The 26812-nt window shown below is 40.6% G+C and overlaps 1 protein-coding gene across 5 annotated transcripts in view; it reads right to left on the minus strand.

The window, feature by feature from the left end:
- Window positions 1-26812, minus strand: part of scaper (S-phase cyclin A-associated protein in the ER) — a 57215-nt gene that overhangs the window by 11905 nt on the left and 18498 nt on the right. For all 5 annotated transcript variants that reach the window (XM_056417796.1, XM_056417797.1, XM_056417799.1 and 2 more), the window contains 8 exons: window positions 26493-26600; window positions 22500-22636; window positions 18328-18393; window positions 17633-17759; window positions 10866-10981; window positions 3672-3795; window positions 1884-2113; window positions 121-276 (listed from right to left, as the gene is read on the minus strand). In XM_056417796.1, the coding sequence (XP_056273771.1) occupies window positions 121-276; window positions 1884-2113; window positions 3672-3795; window positions 10866-10981; window positions 17633-17759; window positions 18328-18393; window positions 22500-22636; window positions 26493-26600 (1064 nt within the window). The remainder of the gene's footprint in view (window positions 1-120; window positions 277-1883; window positions 2114-3671; window positions 3796-10865; window positions 10982-17632; window positions 17760-18327; window positions 18394-22499; window positions 22637-26492; window positions 26601-26812) is intronic.

Genomic DNA, 26812 nt, shown 5'->3' on the forward strand with positions numbered 1-26812 from the left:
AAAGAACCGACAGTGACTCGGACGCCGGCATCAGACGCACGGAGAAAAGTGAGTGTGTGTTTGTCAGAGGAAGCTCAAGAGATCACGTCGATGTTTAGTGTGTGTCAGAGAAATACTCACCGTCCGGTCACGACAAAACACAGCTTACACATGCTGTGCAGCAGAGCTGAGGCTTGCTGCAGGAAAGCAGACATCTTGGGATGCTCGTCTACAGGATCTTGGATCGACAAGAAGCACCCGTACAGCTTGTCAATCAATCCCATGTTTACCACATAGCTGGAAGGAACACACAAGAGAAGAAAAACATGCAGTGGTTAATATGATTTCCCCCAAATGTACTATGGAAGACTTCCTTTATAAAAAAAAAAGAAGCTCATCTCACACAAACAAAGGCCTTTACTGTGCATACTTCCACAGCACTGCAGCTGAAAATGGATACCTCACCTAAGCCCCCCACCACTGCTATTACTGCGATATCTCCAATTTGTCTTTGCCAATGACAGGTCTCATGATCATGTTCCCTGTACTCTTTCAGCCACAAATCACTGCTAATAGTGTCATTAGAGGGCTGTTGTGGCCCCTGTGCCAGCCCAGCTCTGGGCCCTTGACAGTGTGCTAACCTGGGGCCGTCTTCTCACAACTCGGGTATGCTTGAACCTTTGGGCTATGCTCAGTCACCAACAGCTTACACAAATCTAGACAACACTACAGCTGCCAATCAAGGCTTTCTAGTAGCTGATGTGTTCACTGTGAAGCCATGGATCCTCATCTTATCGCCGTCTTCACTCTTTTCTTCTTACGCATACCTTGATTGTTAGAACTGTCAGTCATTGAGGTCCTCTCACAACAGGTGATTATGACCGTTTCCAACCTCCACTGCAGGTCATCTGACACTTGAACCAAGCCCCATTGTTTTGACTTGATCCTCTTCCACAGCTTTACGTGGGTTGAAAGGATCTTTCCTCACACCGACTGATTTGTGCAATGCCTGCTCTGTTTGACAACCTGCCTGGTGGTCGAACTTGCCACTCGGTGTCTCAACATTTATAACAATGATAAGGAACTAAAAGCACCAACAGACAAAATGAGAAACTGCTAATAAGAGGAAAGGAAATGGCGATCTCCTCTCTCCGTGATATATGGGTTTGCATAATGGGAGTGTTGCAAAAGCTAAAAATGTTTTGATCTTTCGTCCTCACGAGCATATACATTATACAAGGCAGTAGATGTAAATCTTGTGCTCGTACTTGGGATTACCAGTCTGACGACACCATTTTTCTCAGGCCCTCGCCTGTCTCCAGGGTTACGACTGGGTCAGTGGATGAGAGTGGTGGGCCTGTGCAGCTGCTCCGTCCAGATGAATCATGGCTTGTGGGAGGCGTGGTGGAAAGACTGCACTCTTCCACAAGGCTTCATCAGGCCGGGCCTGCCTTTCCTCACAGCCCACATTTCTCCAACACAGCCCCAACTCCTACAACCCAGACCCACATGGCTAGCTCCAACGCCAGGTTCAAGGAGGCCTTTCAAAGCTTTGGAAGTGCTCTTTGTTTATGCTACTTTGTGCCCTCCCCCTAAAACGGATTTTACTTTAAATGTGGTGCTGAATGTGTGGAAAAAGTACACGTTGGAAGGATGCCAGAAAACACCCTCATTCTCACACTACTCCCATGCTAACAAGACACCAGTTGGACCATTTCCAAGAGATCTGACATTTTGTCAGCCAATTCTTTACATGTTGAGGATATCAGAGGTTGATCAACTCTCAACCCAGTGGAGGAGGGAAGTACTAAAGAAGGTAAAAAGGTTGTGAAATGAGAAAAAGAGGTGCCATCGAGGAGGAGGAGAAACAGTGTCAGTAGTACAGAGCATAGGAAGGAAAATACCTGATTAGGTCTTGTGTGCGAGTGTTGAAGGACTCTGTGGCAGAGCTCTTGACCTTGGCATCTGGAGAGGAAATCCATGTGTTTTCGCCTTTTCCAGACTCAGAGATATGCGGCCACAGGGACCCGAGGATGGTAGCAATGGTCTGCAGCAATCCTGTCGTCAAACCCTCAAAGACTTGTTTGTTCACACTTCGCCCAAAAATAGATTTGTCGTCATCTGGGACGTACAGCTGCAAGAATTGAAGACAAATAATGTTACAGACGGTAGCCTACCCATACACCAAGCAAATAATTATAATAATAAATAATAATCAAAAATGTGTTCTTCGAAAAACCATCATGCTCTAATGCAGAAATTTGACAGGATACAAATGCCATTAGAAACAATATCAACATAGTAACAATAAAAAAAGAGGTCAATTTAACCTTCAGCATGGACATTAATTAACTAATTATTTAATTAATTAAATGGACCATTAAATGCAGTGGCTAATGTTAAATGACCCACTTTTGATTTGCAAAATGACTTTCCCAGTTTATTGAGAATATTCACCAGTGTCAAGGCAAGCAGCATAAAACACTATTTGTAGTAGCTACAGTCAAGGCATACAGTAGCTGTTCAAGGCATTTCATCAGCCACAAAAATGACAACAAATTCTGGAGTAAACAAGTAAAGATGTACCAAGCACAAGCGACATCTCTAAAACTAAATCAAATACTGTAGTCAGACAAGCATTTTTCATTTCATTCCCATTTCCAGATAAACCTAATTTAACAAACAAGAAAAGGGCCCTGTGAAAAATATAGTGCTACTGCATAACGTGGGAAACCTTGTATAGGTAAAACCTTCTCATTTGGTCTAACGGTTGGGGTGCATGCTGACAGCAAAGGTAAATCCACCGACATTCTCCACAAATCTAATTAAAAGAGTACATGCTCATATGGCAGAGCAACCCCCACTGCTTCCCTCTATTGCTTACGCACACGCATACCAGAACATAGACATACACATGAATACACACTCAGTCAAGCAAAAAAATAAGACTAAATAACAAAATTAAAGCTGTGCAGAATTTGAAAACATTATTGTCTTACTTGTAAATTGAATTACAATTTACCAAAACATGAATCCGCTTAATCTGCATTGGACACATGGAGAACAGTTATTTATCTCCTGCAGTGCTGTTGGATATGTCAGTCAGCAGAGCAGCTGCTGGGATATGTTTTATATGAACCGAACCAAACAGGCTAACCTCTCCCTGTGTGCCCGAAGGAAATATGACTTCTTTGGATTGGAACTCGCACACTGGAGAAGGAAGCCCCAGAAGAGTTCATGCATGTACCACAGCCCTGTGCCTTGCCCTGTCTGTGTTGTGAGTGTAGGCGGCCCCAGCGAGCCGCCACCGTTAGATGTTTGGAGTGGGCTGATGTTTACAGTCCTTCTTACAGAGTGCTGAAGGATATGGGCTGACAAGTCGCCGCAATGCAGCCTGCGCTCTCACGTTCCCTCAGTCGGGAGGCATCTGTGGAGAGGCTGGGCCAACGCTTTGTTACTCGCGAGCTTGTGTCTTGCTCTGTCTTTCATTAACACTGTGGCAGGAGCCAACACGAGCGGAAAGGCAGGGTTTTCTCAGCGGTCAAATCAATGTATATCAACAAATTTACGTTAAAAAAACAAGGAAGGTTTAATACGAATAAAAACAGGCAAAATAAGTGTGTGGCTTCGCTAGAAATACTTGCTCACGCCTCGAATAATGTCTCGGAATTTGCTGTGACGCGTAAACTTACTGTCAGCTGATGCAGCAGCAAGTCCATGAGGAGTGCTATCTTGTTGCTAAACAGCACATAGGAGCAGCTGGGGGGGCAGCAGGAACACGCCAGGTAGTAGGTATTTATAGCAGCACAGAGGGATCTAACACAGAAAGATGACAAATGGTTATTGATCACAAGTTTAAAAAAAAACTGAAATTAAAAAAACACCTCAAGGTTGGCTGCTACTCTCCTTGCAATCCTTTGAAGAAACACTTTTACTGGGATGTAAATGTCTGGGCCTGGGCACTGACAAGACTATCTGCAGTCATCAGGAAACCAAACACACTCTTCTGTATTTGTGGTTCTTTAAGGGTGCAGTTTGTCTTCACGAGTCAAAAGCATATCTCACTGACAGCGCGAGTAAGGAAGCCGATTTGAGGAATAAAACACTCATATCAGCTACTTATGCGGACACTCCCCTCACTACAGCCACCTTCAGAGGAGCCGAGCGCATTATCAGTCCCATCTTGGTTGAGATAGCTCAGCATTTCCGCCGGAGAGATAACACTACTCCTCTCAGCAGCTCCTCAGTGCTGAAGCAGTCAGCATGCCTCCGCTCTAAAACAAACCCCAGAGAAGATTAATGCTTCAGATAACTGGTCATCGTTCTGCTGTGACTACTACTCCCCCTCGCTCCCGTTTCATCAGTTAATATTTTCTGACAACTGTATATTTTAGCCATTGGCAGAATGGCGTGTCCTATCTGCTCGCTGGAGGAAAGGAATCTGCCTCTCCAGTGCCTAAAGTAGGCCGTGTTTATTTCAAATGGTAAACATTTTGATATCTACTGAAACCTTCACATCTGCTGCACGTTTTCGGTCAAACCACGCTGGCATAGGAAAGGAATATAGATTAGGCCGAGGCAGACCCAAGTCTGTCGATAACTTCCTCTATTCTTTGCTCTGCGTGTGCCTGTGGGCGGATCAGTCGTTTTGCTGCATCATTATTGACATTGCAGAGTCCAGCTGTCAGACGTGGAACATGGTGTTAATGTGAGAAGCACTATATTTTAGTGATCGGAAAGTATCCAAATCTGACATCAAAGCTTACTTCCGTCAACCTGAAACCAGTAACAGAGCAGAGCCCTCTTGCAAATTGTTAATGTCCTACATGGCAGCTTTATTGACAGTAATTTTATTAAAGCATAAAGACAGTGGAAAAAGTTCAACCATAATGTTTAAGTGCACTGATTGAGCAGCCTGGGTGGAGCAAGAGGTGAAGTAACATGAGATCGCGACCAAACTGAGCCGTTTCCAACCATGCTGCATCAGGACTCCCGTTTTCCAGTGAACATGGGACTAACATCAGCTTCTCTGCAAATACCAGAATGACAACTCAACTACTTTCCCCTCAAATACTGTTTTATAATGTAATGTTTCAAACAGCTTTTGAAATTCAAGCTATGGTAACTGACATGTACATTTCTCAAAAGGACCAGAGCTACTTTAGGTGCTTTAAGTCACTATCCTGGTATTTCAGGTCATGTGCCTGTTAAGTAAAGTAGAGCACAATAGTAGGGATATCATATGGCCTATCAGAGATAAAAATGACTAGGCAGGACTGACTTGATTACTGTCAAAGAGCTGTTTTCTGAACAGCCAGATAGAGTTCATCATGCTCAATGGTAGTAGTCAGGTTACACATGTGACAACTGCTCTCTTCCTTATAAATGTTTGTTGTGCGTAAAGTACACCTGGGAGCAGTAGTGTCAACATTTCTTTTATAACAGCTTCAATCCTTCTTGGAATGCTGCCATGCAAGTCGCTAAAATGGGATATTCAATCGTTGCTTCAAGAAGAAATGAAGAAAGCAGTCATCTACTTTGAACTCTGAACTCCTCTTAAAGATTTAGAGACGTTTTATATCAAGAGAATAAAGAGGCAAAGCACTCTTTCTGGAGAAATGCAAAAAAAAGTTGTTCCATTGAGTTAAAAAAAAATGTTAAGCCACTTTTAACTGTCGTTCTATCTACGTCAGACACAACTTTTTCAAATGCAGTTTGTTCATGTTCGGCCGGTGATGCAATGATTGCTGAGAGTGGTCCCCTTGTGGTCCCTCCTACATACTACTTTAGAGTATAAACATAGAACTCTTAAAGCTGAGCTTTGAAAGAATAAGGCTAGATTTTAGTACAAACAAATGGCAAATAGGAACATAGTATAACACACCAGTGATATTAGGGCTTTGATAGTTTTAAATCAAAGAATGGTTGTATTTTCTTTACAAACTGACAAGTGTATTTTAATTAAACCACTTGACTTCTGTCGAGACAAATCGGGCCCTCTGGCTTTACAATCGACTCACTCAACTGCTCATGCAATGAGCATAAAATTGCTTTGTAACACAACTAATCAGGCTCGTCTTTGGTCGTCTCTGAACAAATGAGAAGCCTGTCAAAGGCATGTTTGAGTTATGCCCTCACACCGGCGTGTACAATGAACCATCACAATGATCTGTCTTTGGTTTCCTCCCACCTAATTGAGCTTGATGAGCACGACACCTGATAGTCCGGCCTCCCTGGGATTCTCGCTATCTCAATACCCCTCATGACAGCTCCAGTCAAAGATTTTGTAGAACAATTTGGTAAAGTACCACACCACCCTGTCTCATGTTGCACAAAAACTGTGTAGGGACTGATGTGTGCCAGTCTATCTGAGCAGGAAACAATCCTCCACCTCCACCACTTTGGGTTTTCATTACTCTAAAGAGATTGTGCTTCACATTTTCCCAAAATGACCACAGCCACTATCCATTCAGTGCATTGTCACTCGTATACCAATTCTGCATTGAAGTTGGATGTGAGAATGGAAGTGAGATGTGATAAATGAGCGATGTAGTCTGCTCATCACCAATCAGCTTAACCTCACACAGCCAGGGAATACCAATTTACCTGCAAAGCTATTCAGATCCAGAAACGAGGTCAATGAGGTAAGAGGTAAAGGGATGGAGCACATCTGATCCCGTCTCGCCCCTCTGCAGCCCTCTGGGGGCAGTGCCTGGGTGGCCAACAGGCCAATGCATGATAAGGTAGAGGCTTGGGTGCACAACAGACTGAATTTAAACCTTGATATTCAAATATCACTTCTAAATTAATTTGAGTAAAGGATGATAGACTCAGCTTGGATAAAAAGACAAAGAATGAACTCTTCCTGACGGTCATTATTCGTCCACAACATGACTAAAAAAGCATCCAGATTTCACTGCCTGATTAACTCTCCAGCATACACCAGAAGTAAAACTCATGATTAAGGTTTTCCTTACATAGAGATATATGGTTATGGATGGATTAAGTTTCAACATAACACCATTTATTATAGTAAATGGCTAACTCTCAATTCAGTTGACAACAAGCATGTAAAAGGCTCTTTATGCTATTTGTCACTGCCTTCACTTATCAAGCCTGAGATCAGCGCTCCTCAACCTGAGTCTCACATTTCTCGCCCTCTCTGTGCGTTTCCTATGTGTGCAGTCAAGCCTGACTGGAGCGAGGTTGCAGAAATCTGACCAACTTCCAGATCAGGTTGAGTCCCTTCTTCTTAAACAGGGTAAATTTGTGTTCAGGGGAAGAAAAAGAATCCTAAGCCAAAATAAAAGGTGAGGAGGCAAATCCATTTCCTTGTGCTGTCAAACAATCCCTTCATTCACTTCTATCTAAATGACATTTCATTTGAGTCTGCTGTTGCCTCTCTGATACCCTGAGTGCTTCCAAGACATCTCCTCTTGCTGTCGTGCCACACTGGCCAGGTATGAAGGGGAGAAATCTGATGAGCCGTCACACAGCATCACGCACAGGAGCAAAAGTGTGTGCAGAAACACACACACTCACAAATGGTGGAAAACATCCTGAAATAAAACCACAGGCAGCAGGTCTGATTTCACAGGATACGCCAGGTCATGTGAGACAGTCGTGGAAATACAAATTGGGTTAACACGCAATGTCCAAAGACCCCGAAACCCTTCACAGGAGATTACCCAATAGCTCTGCTCTTCTTTTTAAATCAATGTCATTTGTCAAGGTACAGTATCAGCAAAACATTACTTTTTAATCAGATTTGTGCTCCCCATATTATTATTATATACGTTTGTTCCGTTCTGTTAGTTGTTTAAAAGCACAAGTTGTGTATAGGCCGATGGGGTCTAGTGCTGAGAGCATTTACAAACAAATCAGAAGTCTTCTCTTCAGTGACTCCTCTTGGAAGACATAAGGGCATCTGGGTTTACCTATAGCTAATATAACTAATATGCAGTTTTCATGAAGGACAGACTAAAAGGATTCTTCCATCCAAATGATCTACTGACATTAAAACGAGATGTGATCCCTTTTGTATTGTATCCTCTAGGACTAACCGGCTTCCACTGCATCACAGTGGTTACATATTGTATATCTCTGGTACATATGATGGGTATACTTCACAGTACAACATTAAATATAGAATTAGATCTCAATGTATTAATTAAGATCTTGTTTGGATCTCTGTTATTAAGGTGACTTAAATATAAAATACCTGATAAAATGATTAGTCTTTCATTTTTTTTAAATATGGCAAACAATTCAGTGTCTCAAATGGGAATATTTACAAATTATTTTGTCTTATTAAGAGACAGATAAATATGTTTAACAATGGCATAATATGATTAAAGCATATGAAAAAAAGCTCATTGACGAATAAATAAAATAGATTTGGTTGAATGCAAACATTTTGAAAGTCATTGTGCATTTTGTGAGATATCATCTCTCCAGCTGAAGCTAATGTCAGTGGCAGCATAAACCCTGATCTAGACATTCCAGTGACCACAGGGTTACACCGGGACATTAGCGGAGCCTCGCAGAGGAATTAGCTCATTAATGTAATGGTAACAATATGGAATCAGCCTCCCCGGGGAGCGATATGGCAGGAGCATCTCCGCAGCTGCCGTTTTTTGTAAATCACTCAGCTTATCTGGTAGGAGGAGATGATCAATACGGCAGCATCACTGTAAACAGATAATGTAGCGCACTCTGGGGCGAGCGTCTACATAGCAGCCCATTAGGCCACACAGCCATCCAGATGATTGATAGTGATAAGTAGACAGTCGGGCTGCGTCCTTGTGTTGCATCTCGTCACCCACTCCCAACTACACTGACCTGACTGAGGTGCATCACAAGGTTAAAGTGTGACCTCTCTTGCACTTTATAAAGTAAAAAAAAAAAAGAGATTTGTTTGGATTCATAAAATTAAAGAGCTTTTTTATTTACACACAGATGTAGCCCACAGCTGTAATGTAATAACTACATTAATGTATCATGGCACACGCTGTTTAAATCTACACGACAGAACATCTTGCATACACTATATGTGGTCAGCATGAACAAACGTCTTCACGGTGCTGGATTGATGTGTTCATCAAGGGCTTATCTCCGGTTTAGGTCTTGGCTCTCAGCTGGCAAACCCTCAAGGGTCCAGCAGTGTTAGCGGCACAGGGTGAGCTGACAAGCAAGCTGGTGAACTGAGGTATTAAGTTTGATTCTAAACAAGCGACTGAAAAAACCTATTAGGCCTTGAATATACCGTAGTGTGACTACTGCTAATCTCATGCTTGTGTAAAACTCCTCTGCAGTGAAACCCGTTTAGCCATGTGGGAAAGGTTTAGTTCAAGACCATTCTTACAGAATGATCTATAACTCACTCCCCAGTTGGAATGGGCTGGTGTGCCGAGGATAGAAACACAAGGGCCTGATCTTCACGTCCTGTTCCTTCACCACAGCGTGTCAGGAAGAGGTCTTAAAAGCCGAGGGGATATTGTGTGCACTTAAGCCAACACAACGTCATGCACGGATCTGCAAACAAACACTTTGTGCGAGAAGACAGCCTTTCCATTTAAGATAACATTTTTTTATTATTATTATGAAGTCTGCTTGAAATTCCCTCAGATTACAATGATTGAGGAAGAGAGAGAGAGTAGAAACAAAATCAATACACATGTGATGCCCTTTAAAAGCCTTATAAATATAAGAAGCATTTGTCCATTAGCAGAGATTCAGAGACCAGTAAATGCTAATGAATGGGAGTGCAAGGCCATTCGAGTCCATTACAGAGTCCCACTACTGAGTACGGCAGCCTCTCTGAGGTTATCTACTGGCAGGCCATGCAAACACCAGACCCACAACTCAAAAATACTCTGCACTCTAAATGATAGATGGGACACATGTGCTTTTTGTGTTTTGAGAGAAAAGAATAAGCACAAAATGATTACGGAAATGGAAATGCTTTGAATTTCTGGAAAGGCACGACTGTTACTCATTCATACATTTTGAGGATATTTATTGAGATGAATTGGTTATAAACAATGATAAAGTTTCTTAGTTGAGATTAGCTCACTCACTTTGGGCAATTGCAAAAAAGAAGAAGTCTGTTGTCAGTAGGGTCAGAGAAAGGATAAAGTTAAAGAGAAGTTACTGGGAAGAAGGACAGCTGTTTAAGGCTGTGTGAATAAGTGGCTCTAAATAGACACTAAACAGACATCAAGCTGTATGAAGTCTACCTGTCCTTTACCTTTTGTAAACACATTCAGAAATGCTAAAAATTCAATTTATTCTTTCAACACTGGTTAAAATGGATCCTATTCCAGATAGCTTTCCCATACAAAGCCAAAGAGAAATGTAAAGATATATAATAATAATAATAATAATAAGTTAGGAGAAATACCATGGATCAACATATATTTAAAGGGAAGATGTGGTAATATATTTGTGTTTTCAGTGGGATGCAGCTGCTGTATATTATAGATCGTTCATAAACACAGACTCACTGGGAATACCCGTCATTCCAGAAAATCACTCCACACCTGTTCCCATTCTGACCATGAATCTAAATTTAGACTTAGACCTAGTCAACAAGATCACATCCACTCATGGCTAATGTCATGACTCATCTAAACAACAACTGGTCAGAGTTTTAGAAATCAAACTGTTTCCATTATAAGTTAAAGAGACAGCTCACCCTGCTGGCTTGAAATCGAAACTTGATTATACGTCATGATAAAAAAGTTAAAAAGGCAGAGCAATAATTATTTTAGTTTTGAGTTGTGTGTTAAAATCTTGGAAACAAACCACCATTTAATTTTGTACATTTGAAGTGTTTCACTACGTTAATTAAAATCGAAGTATTTCAATTTGGTAACAGTACTCACTTGAGAGGAATACGATGAACTGCAGTGGGTGTGGAAGCAGCGGCAACGACCTGCAGAATTTGTTCCAAAGCAGACAGGCCGCCGCCTACTTGGAAGGCCACTTGGTCTGCATTGTTCTGTTGAGGCAAGAACAGAGAGAGAGAGAGAGAGAGAGAGAGAGAGAGGGAGAGATGGTGAAACAGAGGTACAGTCAGGGGACAACAGGCCACAGGCTGGACAGGGGATTACATGGCTCTCACCAGAGAGGGAACAGCTCTTACTCCAACAAGGGCGAGGGATTGAAATCTGAAACAAAGTGATCCCAAAGGTATTCCTGTTTAATCTCAAAAGTGAACAACCTGGCTCCGCCCTACAACAGTCAAGTTTCAGTGGAAGGCAAATGCTCTGCAGGCTCCAGTTAGCACCGGGGTGGTCTCACGGATGACCACGGACTAAGTGAAACAGTGAAAATGTCACTTGGCCAAACAAAGAAGGGGCAAATAGCAAACTATTCAATCATTCTAATCGACTGGTTTACTGAAAAATATGACATTCTTATCATAATCAAACCATAGTTGATCATTTTGTAGTTTGGCTTTCTTGAAGAGATGTTACTATATTGATTCTTGTTGTTCTGAGTTTGTTCATGGTTGAATGCACTTATTGTAAGTTGCTTTGGATAAAAGAGTCAGCTAAATTACATTTTATGTAATATAATAATGCATTAGATCTAATGGGGTAATAAAGATGCAGCATTTATATTATTGCACCTATTGTGTCAGCATTTACAGGGATTAAATAGCTATGATGTAATCGTATTCAGAGACTTTTCTTAAACCTTCAACACTATCTTTCCTCACATGCTTGCAAAGGAGCTCCTCTAACACTTCTGGTTACTCTAGATCCAAAACCTTTGCACTGATGGCAGACTTTTCTTCTAAGATCCAGTGTGTTTAACTAAATGCTTCAATCTCAGTGGTGTTTTGTCTCTAATGCCCCTATCCAAATTCTCATTTTCTCGAGGTTTTATTCATTTTAAATAAAATAAAAAGAAAGAAGTTCAAGCCAATATATTTTTAGAAGGGTACTTGGAAATAAATATTTCTGTGAACATAAAGGTAAAAAATAAATATTTGTAATCATTAAAATGTGGCCCATTTATGGCATTTTAAAACTAGATTGGAGATTGTTTAAAGTCTCACAGGGGCAGGCTCTGAAGTCTTATAGAAGTCCACATAAGAACTTTTTTTTTAGAAGTTTTGTATTTCCTTTATTACTGTTTTACGAATAATCCAAACTTATTTTTGTTTATTAAAAAAATAAATAATGGTCTACACCTGTTTAAGCTTTATTACGTGAACAACACTGTCCAAAATTCTTCCTTTCTCTAATCAGTGAGGACCTTTAGTAAACTGAACTGCCAAAAGTTTTAAAATAATGTTTTTAATAAACTAAATCTGCAGTTATGCCATGAATGAGGACATTGGTTAAAATGACTACATTTCATACTACCATGTTTGTAATCGTTTCTATTACTTTTTGGTTAAATTGAGTCCTTTGATTCATGTAATTTTTAAGTTACATTCTTTTATCTCACTTTACTAAGAGCATACAAAAAAAAGTCAGTTAAGTACATTAGATTTATGAACACTTGTAAATAGTTAGGTCCGGTGCTCCTGTGATGATAGAGTAATTGGCAGAAGGTCAGATGTTGTTGCTACAATGTCTTATAAATCAACAAGTACAAAGCCAGGAGCGAGCGCTGACTTCCATGCATGCTTGTGCCCGGGTCGACAGGGAGGAAAGGAGCAGGAGGGGAGCTGCTGATGGAGGGTCTTCTTCACACAACTGCAGAGGGCCGTGTTACACCGCAGCTTACTCCTCCACCTAATGAGGTTACAGGCTCCTTAGTGATGTGACAGCACCAACATCCAGCCACTTCACAGAGCTTTTGTTCCTCACATGAGAAGTTACCAACAAGCCTGAACACATTGAGAGAAAAGTTCTTTGCAAAATTACAGATAAGCTCTTCATCTGTCATTCATGCCCGCTGCTGAGGCGGCAACTGCTCCTCGATTCATGCGTCTCACACACACGCACGCACATGCACACGCACACGCACCAAAGACCCTTTGCCTTTAACATAATGAGAAATGTCTCAAAGCAGTGTTTGTGAAAAGACTTCATTATGACTGTCTTTCTGTACGTTGCCAGCGGTTTCCATGCCTAATCAATTGGGTCTCAGTCACTGAGCTTGGTTTAACCCCTCTCTTAACCCTCCCATCAACACACCTACCTAAAAGCTTCTAGGCTAAATGAGAAAAGGCAGCTCTTTCATAGCAGCTTATCAAATGGTATTAAAGGTAACTGGGACCTGCCCAGTCCTGGCTAGGTTTCTTGGCTAGTCGGTGTCTTTTCTGCTCTGCTGACAGATTTATCTGTTGTGATGACGGAACAATACGAGTGAAGAGGATTAGGTTCAAACTAATTGACATACTATCTTTAGGTGGTCTCTGCATGCAATGGTCCCAAAAAAAAACAAAGCGGGCACCAGAGTCCTACTGTGAGGACACACGTCTCACCAAAAACACAATGTTTAAAGTAAAGGTTTGTTTGCAAAACACCTCTGAGCTCTGCAAATGTTGATCTTTGTTCTGTGCAAATGGGAAACAGCATCTAGTGAGAACATGTCCTTTCTAAAAACCCAAACCACGGACGGCAACCGGATTCAGGTTTGTATGTAATTATGGTGACACGCTTCATGAAACAATGTTTTCACCCAGTGTTCTCAAACAGATACGTTTACACTTTGGAAAATACACTTGTTTGGAATTGAAGTTAGATACAATTAGTCATGTTTTTAGGCTAATGTCAGCATGGCATTAGTATTTCGCTTCAAGCCCCTGTGCATATTTACATGCTCACACAGCTTCTGGTGTCACTGAAGAATCTTAGTCTTCTTTGACTTTGAGAGGGTCACTGCACAGATTTGATATGTCAAAGTCAATTTTGGAGTCCTACTTAGCCTTGGAAAACAAATGCATATTGTCTTCTGTGGTCAGTGACATACTAAATTGCTTTTTAAATGTCAGCCCATCATTAACCCTTATTCTAGCTATTTGTGTGAAGGTAGGCTAAACAATGTCCCTGAACTTCAGTATCTCTGTCGTGAAAACACACAGATGAAATTAATATTGTGACTGTGGGTAAAATAGCTTACAATAGTATTTCCTAAAATGAAGGAGTGTCCCTTTAAATTTCAATTTATCAGTGCCAAGTAACACCCCAACAGAAGCTACAACACAGTAACAGGATGAGCAACTAGATTCGCCTCAAACAGAAAAACAAAAAGAGAAACCACTAAAGGCTGAGCATTAAGAGACAAGCGAGGAGGATGGCTCCTGAATAATACAACAGGAGGAATCTTATCCAATTATTGTCATGGGTGACCATTGTAACCCCAGCTGATGGGAGGCCAGAAGCAGCTGGTAATTCCTGCGACAGTGTCGGCAGACCAGCAGCCCAGCCAGATTGCACATTGTAGGCTCCAACCATCAGACAATTTAATTAAGGTAGAGAGGAGGGCACAACCTCAGTCCTGCCCCACCAACAGATGGACAACAACTGGCGCAGTTCATTCAGAACTGTGTTCAACTTGGATATGTAGCTTCAATTCAGGAGTTACCTCCTTCACAAACTAAAACCCAACAATGACAGCGATGAGTATGATTACTCTCCTTAAACGAGTTTCATCATTATACTGCTTCATAAAATATTTTAGGAGTGGTAAACAAAGCTCTGTGGGCCGAGTCCACTGTAAACCACAACAAGGCTACGGGCGTAAACATCTTAAGGTTGAGTATAAACTTGTGTGTTTACAAGACATTATGGCATATGATTCAGTAGACCATATGAGTTATGGGCGAACACGGCAAAGGATAATTCTACAAACTGTGTTTATTCAATAAAATGAGCAAAGATTAATCAAAGACCAGAGTGCTGAAAAACCAAACTTTCCACAAAAACCACAGACAGCCTATAGTCGTAACTAATACACCAAGAAGCTCAGAACCATTTCACTCCCTATGGGTCTTGTGGTGAGGAAAAAAACATGAGACTTTTTGGGGAAAAATGACTGTCTACAATGAAACTTTTAGATGATTTTCCATTAATAATTAAGCACATTTTTTAACAACCACATGTCAACCTCTATAATAATGATACACATGTCTGATAATATTAGAGCTGAAACGAATAATTGTTGGCATTATTATTATAATGATTTAATAATCTCATCTAAATGTCCAAAATACTGACAAATGCCTGTTCCATAGGCTAAATACATCTTCAGACTTTTACTGGTGAACTTAAAAAACAAAAACAAATCTACAAGCTCTAATGTACAGATGTTTGATAGTTATGTTTGACTAAGGACGTATTCAATTAATTTTAATTTATTTATTAAAGTTGACCAAACAAATTGTCTTTTTTATAATATTTTGTACAGCTGACATGATTAGTCAAACTAAATATTCATCCTTAATATGCTTCCAAGTTTACAATAATATCAGGATGGATGCTGTAAAAAAAACTTTGTTAATGGTAAATGACAAACAAGGAATATGTTATTAATATTACCAGATAGCAACAGTCATAACTCAATTGTCTTTATAACTGAGGAGTAATGAACGATGCACTTTAAATCAAGTTTGACAGAAGAATACATTGCTTCTAAAATGCATGTTTCTCACTTTTGTCGTCTGAGACAAAGTTCTGACATAGCTGCTCTGGGCTGTATCGGTCTGTCTGCTGGAGGCCCAAGCACGAAACCTTATTATCCTGCCACGCTGCCCTTCCCCTTCCCCCATGTCCCAAGATACAACTCCCACCAGTCCCCCTGGTCAGCCCAACCAGGCTGTGACAGCTGCCAAAAGGAAAAAGTAAGGTCTTTGGTCCTCAGAGCACCATGCTCCTGACAGTCCATACCTACATGTTGTTCATGTCGCTCTAGACCGGCTTTAACTGAAACCATTCGGGAAACACTGCTATAAATACAAGTGCTCAGTGATAAAGCAAGAAATGAGCAGCACGTTGGGATATTGATTGATATTCTCAATCACTGCGAGTAAAGAAAAATAATAAAGGTTCAACATAAAATAAACCATTAGAGGCCTCCGAGGGAGAAACACACTGGGGTCAGAGACTAGACGTAGCCTAGAAAGCAGGGGAGGACTGAGGGGGGTGGGACCCAAAAAGCAGTGCAGGAGGGGGAGTGTCGGGTGTTGTCTAAGGAATTAGTAGAGAAAGTGGAGACTTAATCAGATATGGGGGAGAAAAACAATTCTCTAGGTGAGTCAATGACATGAGAGATGCTTGTTAGGTCAAATAATCTAAAGGGTCCTGACTTGATGTGACTCAGGGGCCAGACCGCCATGCTGACGGAGACTATATTTATTTGACTTTGTCCAGGGATTATAGAGGGAAGTGCTCCCTCGGCTGCCTCATTGGCCAATCACTTTGTTCCTCACAGCTTTGGGTGGATAATTCTCTAGGAAGCTGGTGAAGCAGAACTTGACAAAACTTGCTTTTGTGTGGAGGTAAAAGACAAAGCAAAAAGGCACCCGGACAGAGCTGCCTCCACCACAGCGACACCACTGTTGAATAGTGCACATCTAGTGTGGCCCACTGACCTCCGACCTCCCGCTGGGAGTATGTGGAGCTGAGGGGAGGAGCCCTCATGTAGTGACAGCTTGTGAGCTACTCACATCACACTGGTCTCCTCCTCTCTCTTTACAGGACGCTGTGCCACCCACCTCAGCCACTTCTTTCTTTGCCTCTGGGGAAATTCGGTAATAGTCTCTCCAGCCGGCCCCCTCGTCTCTGATGGGACACCATAATCTCTCTATCCTCACGCCCAGAGGCATGCACAGTGGGATGTTATGATGGCTCGAACCACAACTTGGCAGGAAATTTATGCCTCATTACAGGAAGTGGGCTGTATATTCTCCTCATCATAAACACGCTGGCAGGTGTTTTAATTCCTCCTCTCAGTCTAAAATTGATGCGAGTTTTATTGTCAAAAGAAAAAACGTCACGCAACAAACCCCTCTGTGACAGATGTTTCAAATCAACTATAGTTAGAAATGTCTGCCATTATATCTGACAATTATATATATTCATACAGCTGTATGAAGTGTAGGAGAAAAGCCAAATCTCTGAAAAAGCATCAAATGCACTTGCCTTTGTTCACTAAAGTCTCAGGAATCCATGGCATTTCATCTGGAAATCAAATTTACAATTGTCTAAACCAGTGACATCTGAGTCGTCCAAGTCACAGACACGAGACAATGCTTGCTGTCGTGCTAGGAAGCTCCTCTATTGGTACCATGTGCACAATGAAAACACAGTTAATCTGGTCTTCATTAGCCAATAACCAAAGGCAAGTTGGTTTGGAGTAAGTGATACTCTACATTGGGCGGGTGAGATACAGCGCGACACAGCTCATCACTGAGGAAACATGCCAAAGGGCTGGCATGACCTGTGCACTGCTGCAGACTGTTCAGTCAACAGACAAGCAGCGACGCAGACCGGCACACAATGCACCACAGAGGATGTGAACTGAACCACTGGGATAGACATCTAAGGTAAAGAAAAGTAAGGGTAGAGTTGCATTAAACAGTTTAATCATTCATATACAAGCAATATCGAAAAATAATAATTACCTCATACAATAGATATAACTCATTCACTATGTCTACTGTATCTGTGTGATTAACTAGTTGCTCTACCTGTTTCTCTAAGATGCGAGAGATCTCTCCCAGAGTTCTGTCCAGGCCAGACACTTTGTTGTTGGTGCTCTGGCCGCTGTCTTGACCCTGCAGCTGCTTCAGCAGGTCCTTCACCAGGCGCTGCAACCTGAACACACAAGAGCCAATAGACGTGTTTTTAATTTTTCAAGCAAATATTTGAAAGAATACAGTTCGAGCTTCTGAAATATAAATATGTGCTGCTTTTCTTTGTTTTGTCTATGCCAATAAACAGAAAAAAAATATCTCAATATTGCTGAAAAGAATAAAACCAGCAACTATTTGGATAATTTGCTAAGCAAATAAAGGCCAAATTGTGCTCGTTTCAGCCACTGGAATGTAAATATGTATTAAAATATTATACTATATATATATATATATTTATATTCCAGAGACTAGAAGATGCACAATTTGGCAAATATGAATACATATATTATTGTGTGTGTTTGTATTTATATATATATATACACACTATATTACTATTAAATAATTATTAGTTGCAACCCTGAAACGGGAATACATTATGCTTTTCGGGAGTGTTGATAAGCATTTTTGATTTTTTTTCGGGATTAACTGATAATACGGAAATCATATTAAATTATTGTTAGTTGCCGCCCTAAACCAAAGCTTTATGATCATTAGAGTAAATTATAAAAAATTAAAAGGTAAACACTCACTTGGCCTTGTATGGGGATTCGGGGACCTGTGTCTTTACCGCCATTGACCTCTCATATTCCTTTGCCCTGCAGAGAGAGAAGTCGGAAACAGTCTTTGAATACCAGGAAAATAATGGTTTGCCTGTCAGTAAAAAACACAACAGATGAAAGTGTGAAGAGAAAGAGGAAAAAGTTCAAACTGAGTCTGTATATTTGGCCTGTCAGCCGTTTACCAAGTAACTTGCCTTAAAATAATCAGACACCGGCTCTGTAGGGACGAGTGTTTTGCTACCATCAATATTATGAAGACTTAATTCTACTTTTAAAATATTTCTTCATTGAAATCGTTTTAACTAGGGAGGCTCAAGTTCTTCACTTCACTCATTTTAAAATAAACAGTTAAAGGGGGTTACAACCAGTGTTTTGAATGTGTGACCTCGTAAAAGGTCACGGTCAGTAGGGGACTGGTATCTATGGGGCATTACTCCCACCGCCAGACTCTGAGAAGACGTCTGAGAAACACAAACCGTGTGCTTGTGTGCTTGTGTGTGGAAAATTAGACGGGGGATTCTATCTGTCAGTCAGCTCTTCCGAGACATGATAAGTAACTATTGATCAGTTAGATTGAGCGCCTTCCGGTTAGCCATGTCTACACTGATAGGATCAAAACCTTCCTGGAAGACGACAGGTGGATTTGTCCCGGCAGGCCGTACGTGGACCAAGCACAGCCTCATCCTCTACTCACAATCTCTTGTAATCAAAGACAGTTATCTTAAAAACACTGATAACTCACCTCACAGCTAGACCAGGATATTAAGGGCAAACATTCTAGCATTCAGAAAGTCATTTGCATTATGATTAATTTGTTGTTCCAGAGTTTTGATTGTTTACTATCTGGATATAGATGTATGTTAAAAAAACTTTTGTTAAGACAAAAAGAAAAAAACAGCCTTGTTTTATCAAATACTATACTCTTCTTCATATTCAAATATCAAGGTAAAAATATCAACAAGCAATCAACAAGAGCAGACATATTACTGCGTTAGTAATTGATCTCAATAGAGCAAGCTGTGACCGAGGATAACAATATACATTTACTCCTGATTATGTTTTTCTGTGGGTGGCCAGTCAAATAAATGGGTAGCACAGACTTTCTTTCAGAAGGGCTTGATCTATATCCGCCCTGTTTGTCATTCATGATATTAAAATATTAATATCAGACAGGTTTATACCATGACAGGTTAAACAGGTATCAATTGCAGAGCAATACATTAGTGTCAGAAGCAGCCCGTGTTGGGCCTTCGGCAATAAATATCAGTGATCAGCAAGAAAAGAAAGCATAACTCTATCATCAATTCAAACAGTTTATAACAAAACAGATCTCCCCCTTTTTTTCTTCTTCTTTTTTTTTTTACAGAGACACATTTCTCTCCAATGCTGCAAAAGCACATTATTCAAACTACCAAGTACACGTCACAGACCTAGAAAGGAAGACCGGCATCAGTTGAATGGCAATGAAGAAAAGTAAAGCCTACAGAAACCTACAATTATACTAAGAATTACATAATTAAATGTGTTTGCAAATGCATCGTTAAGGACGTACGTTAATTTAGAAGCAAGACCTTTCCCCTTAACCTAGGGCAGCAGACGGTAAAATGACTTAGGGCCATGCTTACGGCTTCATACGGTGTACCATTCTCCCGACAGGAGTTCCTTACACACTACCAACGGGTGTCCATACACATACAACATACACACTCACACTCACAACACACAACACACAGGCGACTCTGTTCCCCGCTGGGAACAAGCAACCAGCTACAGGCAAGCAGCTGGTACCAGAGCATAAGTGGAGACTTTGGTTTCCAAGTTCAAAACCCATCCCGACACTAACTGACGGACTACTTACGTCAAATTTGAATAGCATCTTTTTCCTTCCCAAAACACCTATTATTAATAAAGGTTAGCCAAACAAAAAAAATTCTGGTTAAAAAGTGTGTTCGCTGCTTTATGACAGAGAAAGGCTGCAATGCTGGCCTGGTGAGAACCACTCACGTTTTACGGACACCATACGGTGTTCCAATAAAACGGTTCATTTCCACCCAGTGGTGAAGCAGCTCACCTTTATGTTTACTGGGGCTCTGTTATTTATGACCTCTGAAAGCCTGCTGCCTTTGAGTGCTAGTCTCAGCAGGGCCAGTCCAGGAGTGACGGTGAACAGAGACAGATCGTGTTGTCACTTTCTCAGTACGGCTGAGCCTCACAAAGCCCAAATCAGCAGCACGCAGAATAAAGCGCAGCAGCAGCGATGGTTTCAGCCTGTATTCGTCTCGTTTGAATAAATAATGAAGAGCCTAATTACAATGAATTCTCTTTTTAGAAATCTCACTCAGGGTCAAATGTTGGAGGCTCTATTTGGATCAATTAGTCAGACTACAATTAGGAGGAGGATGCTGAATTGTTTTCGAACCTTTCTCTCCAAAAATCACAAAACAAACTTAAAAAATAAAAAACACTGCAGGTGAAATTATAATATAATAAGAGAAATAAGATGATACACATCATGGTTTTTACTATTGGAACAGTGTATGGGTCAAATCTACAAAAAACATCTTAATTTTTTTATAATCATCCAAATTAAGATAATGAAGCACAGACACATTAAAATAAGTTAGTGAGTGTTATCATCTTAAACTGAGTCTTGAAGATTGAATACTGACTCATAAGCCTAAGATTTAGCAAGAGTTTAGCCAGCAGTCAAGGAAGATGCTTTCTCTCTCCTCCCTTTAATGAAGGAAAGTATCTATTAAAATACTGTTGTTGTTGTTGTTGTCGTTGATGTCAGATTAGATGAAATGGATATGGTTTAAATTTAGGATTAACAATTATATAATAGTAAATAACTGCAAAATTGGATTTAATTTATGTCCAACCTTTAAGACCACATTATCAACACCCCTCCATTATATTGTAAATGGACTACACACAGCTGCTTTACAATGCCTCTCATTCACCCCTACACACATGCACGCTCAGGAGGGACAATTTGGGGTTTAGTGCCTTGCTCATGGACATTTAGATATGTGGACGGAAGGAGCCAGGGATTGAACCACCAACCATGAAATTCATGGCGACCCACTCTACTTCTTGAGCTACAGCTTCATCATCAAGTTGGTATTCTTTCTTTATATTAAGACTCTGTGTTCTTGTCGTGGTGAGCGTTAGCATTGCTCTTTTACAAAAACTAGCTATAGATAAAAGAAAAAAAGAAAGTGTGTTGGTTCCTGACCAATGACAATGAGTTCATATTTCAAGTGACAATCTACTATTTTCCAAGCTGATGGAGAATGAACCCTCAATCTGATATTAGTTTACAAATGTGAAAATATAATATTATTATGTTATGTCATGTCCATTTGTGTTGGGCCTTTACTCTTTTTTTAGCTTGATTGTGTTTCAACTCTAATGTGACTGCTATTTATAGACCATTGTTTTTGTATCATAAACATATTTTATGTTTACATTGTGTTATTGATTCCTCAGCCCCCGACTGAGCTCAATTGAGGCCATATCTTACTTTATGTCTCTTATTTATTTTTAGTCAGAAACGTTCCTGCCTTCAGAGCGTACATCTCAGATATAAATGTTGTCCTGTTTTTGGTGGAATACTTTTAATAATCTTACAGTAAGTATAGTCATGATTGTGTCTGCTTCCCCTTCTCTCCCTCCCTGTTTTGACAGCCAATTAAATTGATTGAGCCAAGGTTCAGGTTCGGACACACAGCAGCAATGCCTCCTATTTGTTGATTACTATTGATTTTCTTTGATACTTCATTTAAAAATCAATAGCTCAGAAGAAGAAAAAAAGGCATGGCTCATACATACGTTAACATACATCCGGTATACGGAGGAAGGCTTCAGATTTGGCAATGCCATGGCAGCAATTTGGAGGAAAGCTCTTTGCAGGTGAAAGCTGGGGCCCTACCGATCGATTTGCAGTTTTGCTCCCCAATTACAGAAAGTGGTCATAAATTAAACTCATCAGTGTTATCTTGTGGACAGCCAGGATGCACATAACATCTGCTTTCCATCTCCTTGTCACTCCTAAAAAAGTCCTGGCAAAGTTGTGTCCTCTGTGCCTCTCTGAGAGGATGCAGAGGGAGAAACAGAAGGAGAGAAAATGGATGTATTACCTGGAGTTCATTCTGGCACGGAGCTTCTTCGCTTTCTTCCGTGCCTTCTGCCTTTCTTCTCCATCCTTCATGCTCTTAGAAGACACAGAGCTGTCCGGCACGATATCCACAATGTATTTTTTCAAGGAAAGATGCTCCTAGAGTAGACAAAATCAATACATCAAAGACATTGCAGGCACTTGTTCAAACCATTACTTATAACAGGCGTCTAATATAACTATTGTCTGTTTTTGGTGGAAAAACAAGCTCATAAATCACTGGTGGGAGGTAAAAAAGTACTTTTACTTTGTACTGAAGAACTATTTTGAGGGACTCGTACTTGAGTATTTCCATGTAGCACATTTTCTACACATATTTATTTGTCAAGAAAACCCATAATAAGCTTATAAAATACAGTAGGATGCATTGTTCAAGGTGAAAATAACAAGGATATAAAATATAAAAACATAAAAATGCAGCTTATACATGAATGCATCTGTAAAAATATTCCTACGTGAAGGATCTGCATACTTCTTTCACTACTGACAATTACTGTAAAAAAAACAAAAAACAAGAAGATGTTCTCCTCTTAAATGACTATTAAAAAAGAAGAGCAAATAATGTTCTGATTAAATGTCTATAAGCAGAAGTTATACAATTCAGATGTGGCATTGAATATACTGTGCGATCTATACCGCTCAATAACACCATTGTATCCTGTAATTACGCCCAATGCTTTACAGTCTTTTGAAGCTGCACGCCCATGGAAGTGCTTAAATGCTGGAGGTGTTGCCTCCTGTCTGGCCCTGTCAGATGATTCTGATATTTCCACCAGGGAGACAGGGAATGTAACCCAATTTAAACATCATGATGTATGTGCAAGAAACCAATTACCCAATTATGCTGTCATCCACCACCCCAGAGGATAGGATGGCCTCACAGATAAACGGTTTCCATTCAGCCGTCGAGCTAACCAGTGCGTGGGACGCCATACCCGTTGGTCACAAGTGTCGTCAGTATTCCTGCTGCCTGAATAGAGGCGTTCACTTTTCACAAGGCCGAGAAACCCTGTTTTCTAAATGAGCTTCTTACTATGTAATAGAGCAGTTACATGACGTATATTATGTAATTATATTGTCGTCTGTGCATAATTTAATTGTTGGAAGTCACTGTGTAAATGTGGCGCCGCGGTCACATATTTACATGCAGCAATCAATATTTGAGTCAAAACGTTATCACAGTTGTGGCAATGTTTGCTTTTACCGCTAGCAATTTCAATAAAAATATGCCTATACCTCACCAACACATTCCTATTGATGCAAATTGGCTTTTGATTGAGTTTGTGTGTGTTAAACTTCAGGGAAAAACTCTTATATATTATATAATATTATATATATATTCAATATTATGGAGAAATGTTAGATATGATGCATTTCAAGCTTTAATTTACAGTAGTTAAGATCAAGTAACTAACTTAAGAACTGTTTTAGTCATTTTCTGGGACCTAAAGGTAAGAAGAGTAAAACAGGGAAAAATATGCTAATATGTGTGTGTGTGTGTATTTGTATGCGCACACCTCTGCCCTCTACTCCGTGATACTACAGGTCAGTCATGACTCATGACTGTAGCTGTCCCTCTCATTGGAGGCAGCTGTTCAGTAATCTTTCTGAGAGGCTATCCAGTGCACAAGCCACTCACTTAATGGAATTTTTCAGTAACACATACAAAGCAACTTTGCAAAATCACACCGGTAACATAAAAGGATACCTGACATATTAAGCTGTCAAATATAGTGTAATGAATAAGGAACTACGATATGGACTATGAGAGCAAATACATATATAATAATGACATTCTATTTCCTGTTGCTGGCAGGTGAGACAGAATGGTAGAAGTTTTGTAGACTTTGAGTGTTTGAGACAATTAGGCTCGATGACAGACAGGTGTCTAGCACTGAACCGTTGTAACAAAGCAGCAAAGACGCTGGCCTAAGGCCATTGCTTTCGCACAATACCACAGACTGCCTCTGGTGGTAGAAATATGATCCCGCTCTAGACATCTATTCCTTTCCTTGACAAAAAACTATGCAGATCTAAAAGGCTCCGACATAAATACAGATTACATGGGATATGTTCACACACTGCCTCTTTTATCACACACAAAGGCCTAAGAGGTAGGCTTTCCATTTGGTGTGAAACAAACAGCTGTATTTCACACTGGCTACTAGATAAGATATGCAGTATTGAGTTACCATCACTACAGTGGTTTACATGACATTTGTGTATTGAACTACATACTATCAGTGACATTTAAGGAGGGGACAAGTCACGCAAAGACAAAACAACTGAAAACTATTCATTGGTCGTCACTTTCTGCAGCAGCTTCACTGCTATAACTACAAAAATGTCAGATTTTAAGACAGTGTGGGAGGAAGATGTTTGCTTCAACTGGCAGTCTGGATATTTCATCAAGGTTCTCAATTTGTGGCCATCAGCTCAGCTTTGACTCCAATAACTTTCGTACTATTCAGTGCCTTAGGGAGGTCATCTCTGAAGCTTTCTGTTGCCTGGGGATCTCTCTATTGGCCGTGCTTGCAAAGCACGACAGACAGGCAGCGCAGAAGAATATTTTTTCGACAGAGAAAGCTACAGTCTTTTTTTTTTAGCCGTCTAAAGGTGATCAATAAATAAAGTCCTTGTCAGAAGCCATGCGTCTTGAATATTACCGTCACCATATTAAACCAGGAAAGACGGTGAAGGAAAAGAGTAATTGTAATTCTCAAGCTCCCTCCCTATACATCGATCCTACCCTGTTGGTACTCCTTGTATTTTCAATTTAATTCACAAGTCAGAATGAGAGGAAATTACCAAATATGAAGGCACAGGGCATCTGACGCCCGCTTCTGCCGAAAAACTATGGAGTGACCTCTGCACAGTTGAACCAACCATCTTCATTTTAATTAAAAATCTTTCATTGCAGCAAGAGTTATGGAGCCGCAGTCTGGAAAATAGTTGGCAGTGGTATGAACGGAATAGTGGACCAAAATGAGGTTTGATATAAATAACTAGGAGCCACATAAGTCTATCTAAACAAAGTCTCCAGGCGTAGAGCTATGGGACATCGAAATGTACTTTCACATATTATTACAAATAGTAGTTCTGGACATCGAAATATCATCTATTAGATATAATACACTGACTGATAATCCAATCTAATAATAACACACTTAATACAAACTGTTCACATTTAGCCGGATACAAAATAGGAGGACGACTTTCAGCAAGGGCTTACACTTTGACTGATAAGTATTTACAAAAACAAAATATGGAAGGTGGGGAAAAAGGAAAAGCCTCAAGATTATAGTTATTGGTAAAACTATCATATGAAAAGAGACATATTGCATATGTATATGAAGTAGTGTTCATATGTGGACTGTTTATAGTGCTGTAACGGGGAAGTGCTTCTCTACGTTGACTTGTTTATCATACTGCCAAACAGAAACAAATGACCTGCATTTGGAAAGGAAATGATTTAGAGGAAAGGAAGGAGTGGGTATCAATTATTCCTTGCTGAAAAAAAAAGCTTTGAATAAAGGAGCTGCTGGGGCCAAAGGTGCTGCGTATAGTACCAACAGTTGTCAGCCTCACAATGAGCACTGCTGAAAAGCCAATCTCATATTGCAGCCTGAGAGGTTACCTTGCGTTAACGAGCTGCCTTCCCATGGAGAAGCGCTCCATGACAAAAACAGCCTGGAGACAAGGGGGTGATGTCACCCCTCCGCTGAAGCACTGAACCCTGACTGTGTACATTTCAAGGCCCATTTGTAATCGCACAAAGCCAGCAACGACGCTGTGGCAGTATACAAGGGGATGCATAAACAATAATAATGACCACCTCATAAAGGACAACTAAGGAGTTTCTTTGTCTTTTAACATGACACATGCAGCAGTAGGGCAGTAATCTTTGACAGGATGAGTGGCTGTTTGTTCCTGGCAGGGTGTGGGTGATACGCACCACTTCCTCATCTGAGAGCTCCCGTCCTTGGATGCTGCTACTGTCTCGCACGGCCTGTTGGTGCCTCTTGCCCTTGGTGTGGCTGAACAGGTGCACCTCTGAGGTGATCTGCAAACACAAACACAGAGGTCAGAGGTCACTGCTGCGGACACAATGGAGACCGAGGCAGGAGAGGGTCAACAGAGCCCCATGGGATCCTGGTGAAACGATATACCACATGGGCTTTTTTCCAATGGGACATGAACTGTCTCTTTCCTGAACCTCAGTTTAAAGCAAAGACGAAGGCAAGGATGTGATGTTAAGTTGAACTTATCTATACA

The sequence above is a fragment of the Pseudoliparis swirei genome, chromosome 6, assembly GCF_029220125.1.
Source record: "Pseudoliparis swirei isolate HS2019 ecotype Mariana Trench chromosome 6, NWPU_hadal_v1, whole genome shotgun sequence".
In the NCBI taxonomy this organism is placed as follows: domain Eukaryota; kingdom Metazoa; phylum Chordata; class Actinopteri; order Perciformes; family Liparidae; genus Pseudoliparis; species Pseudoliparis swirei.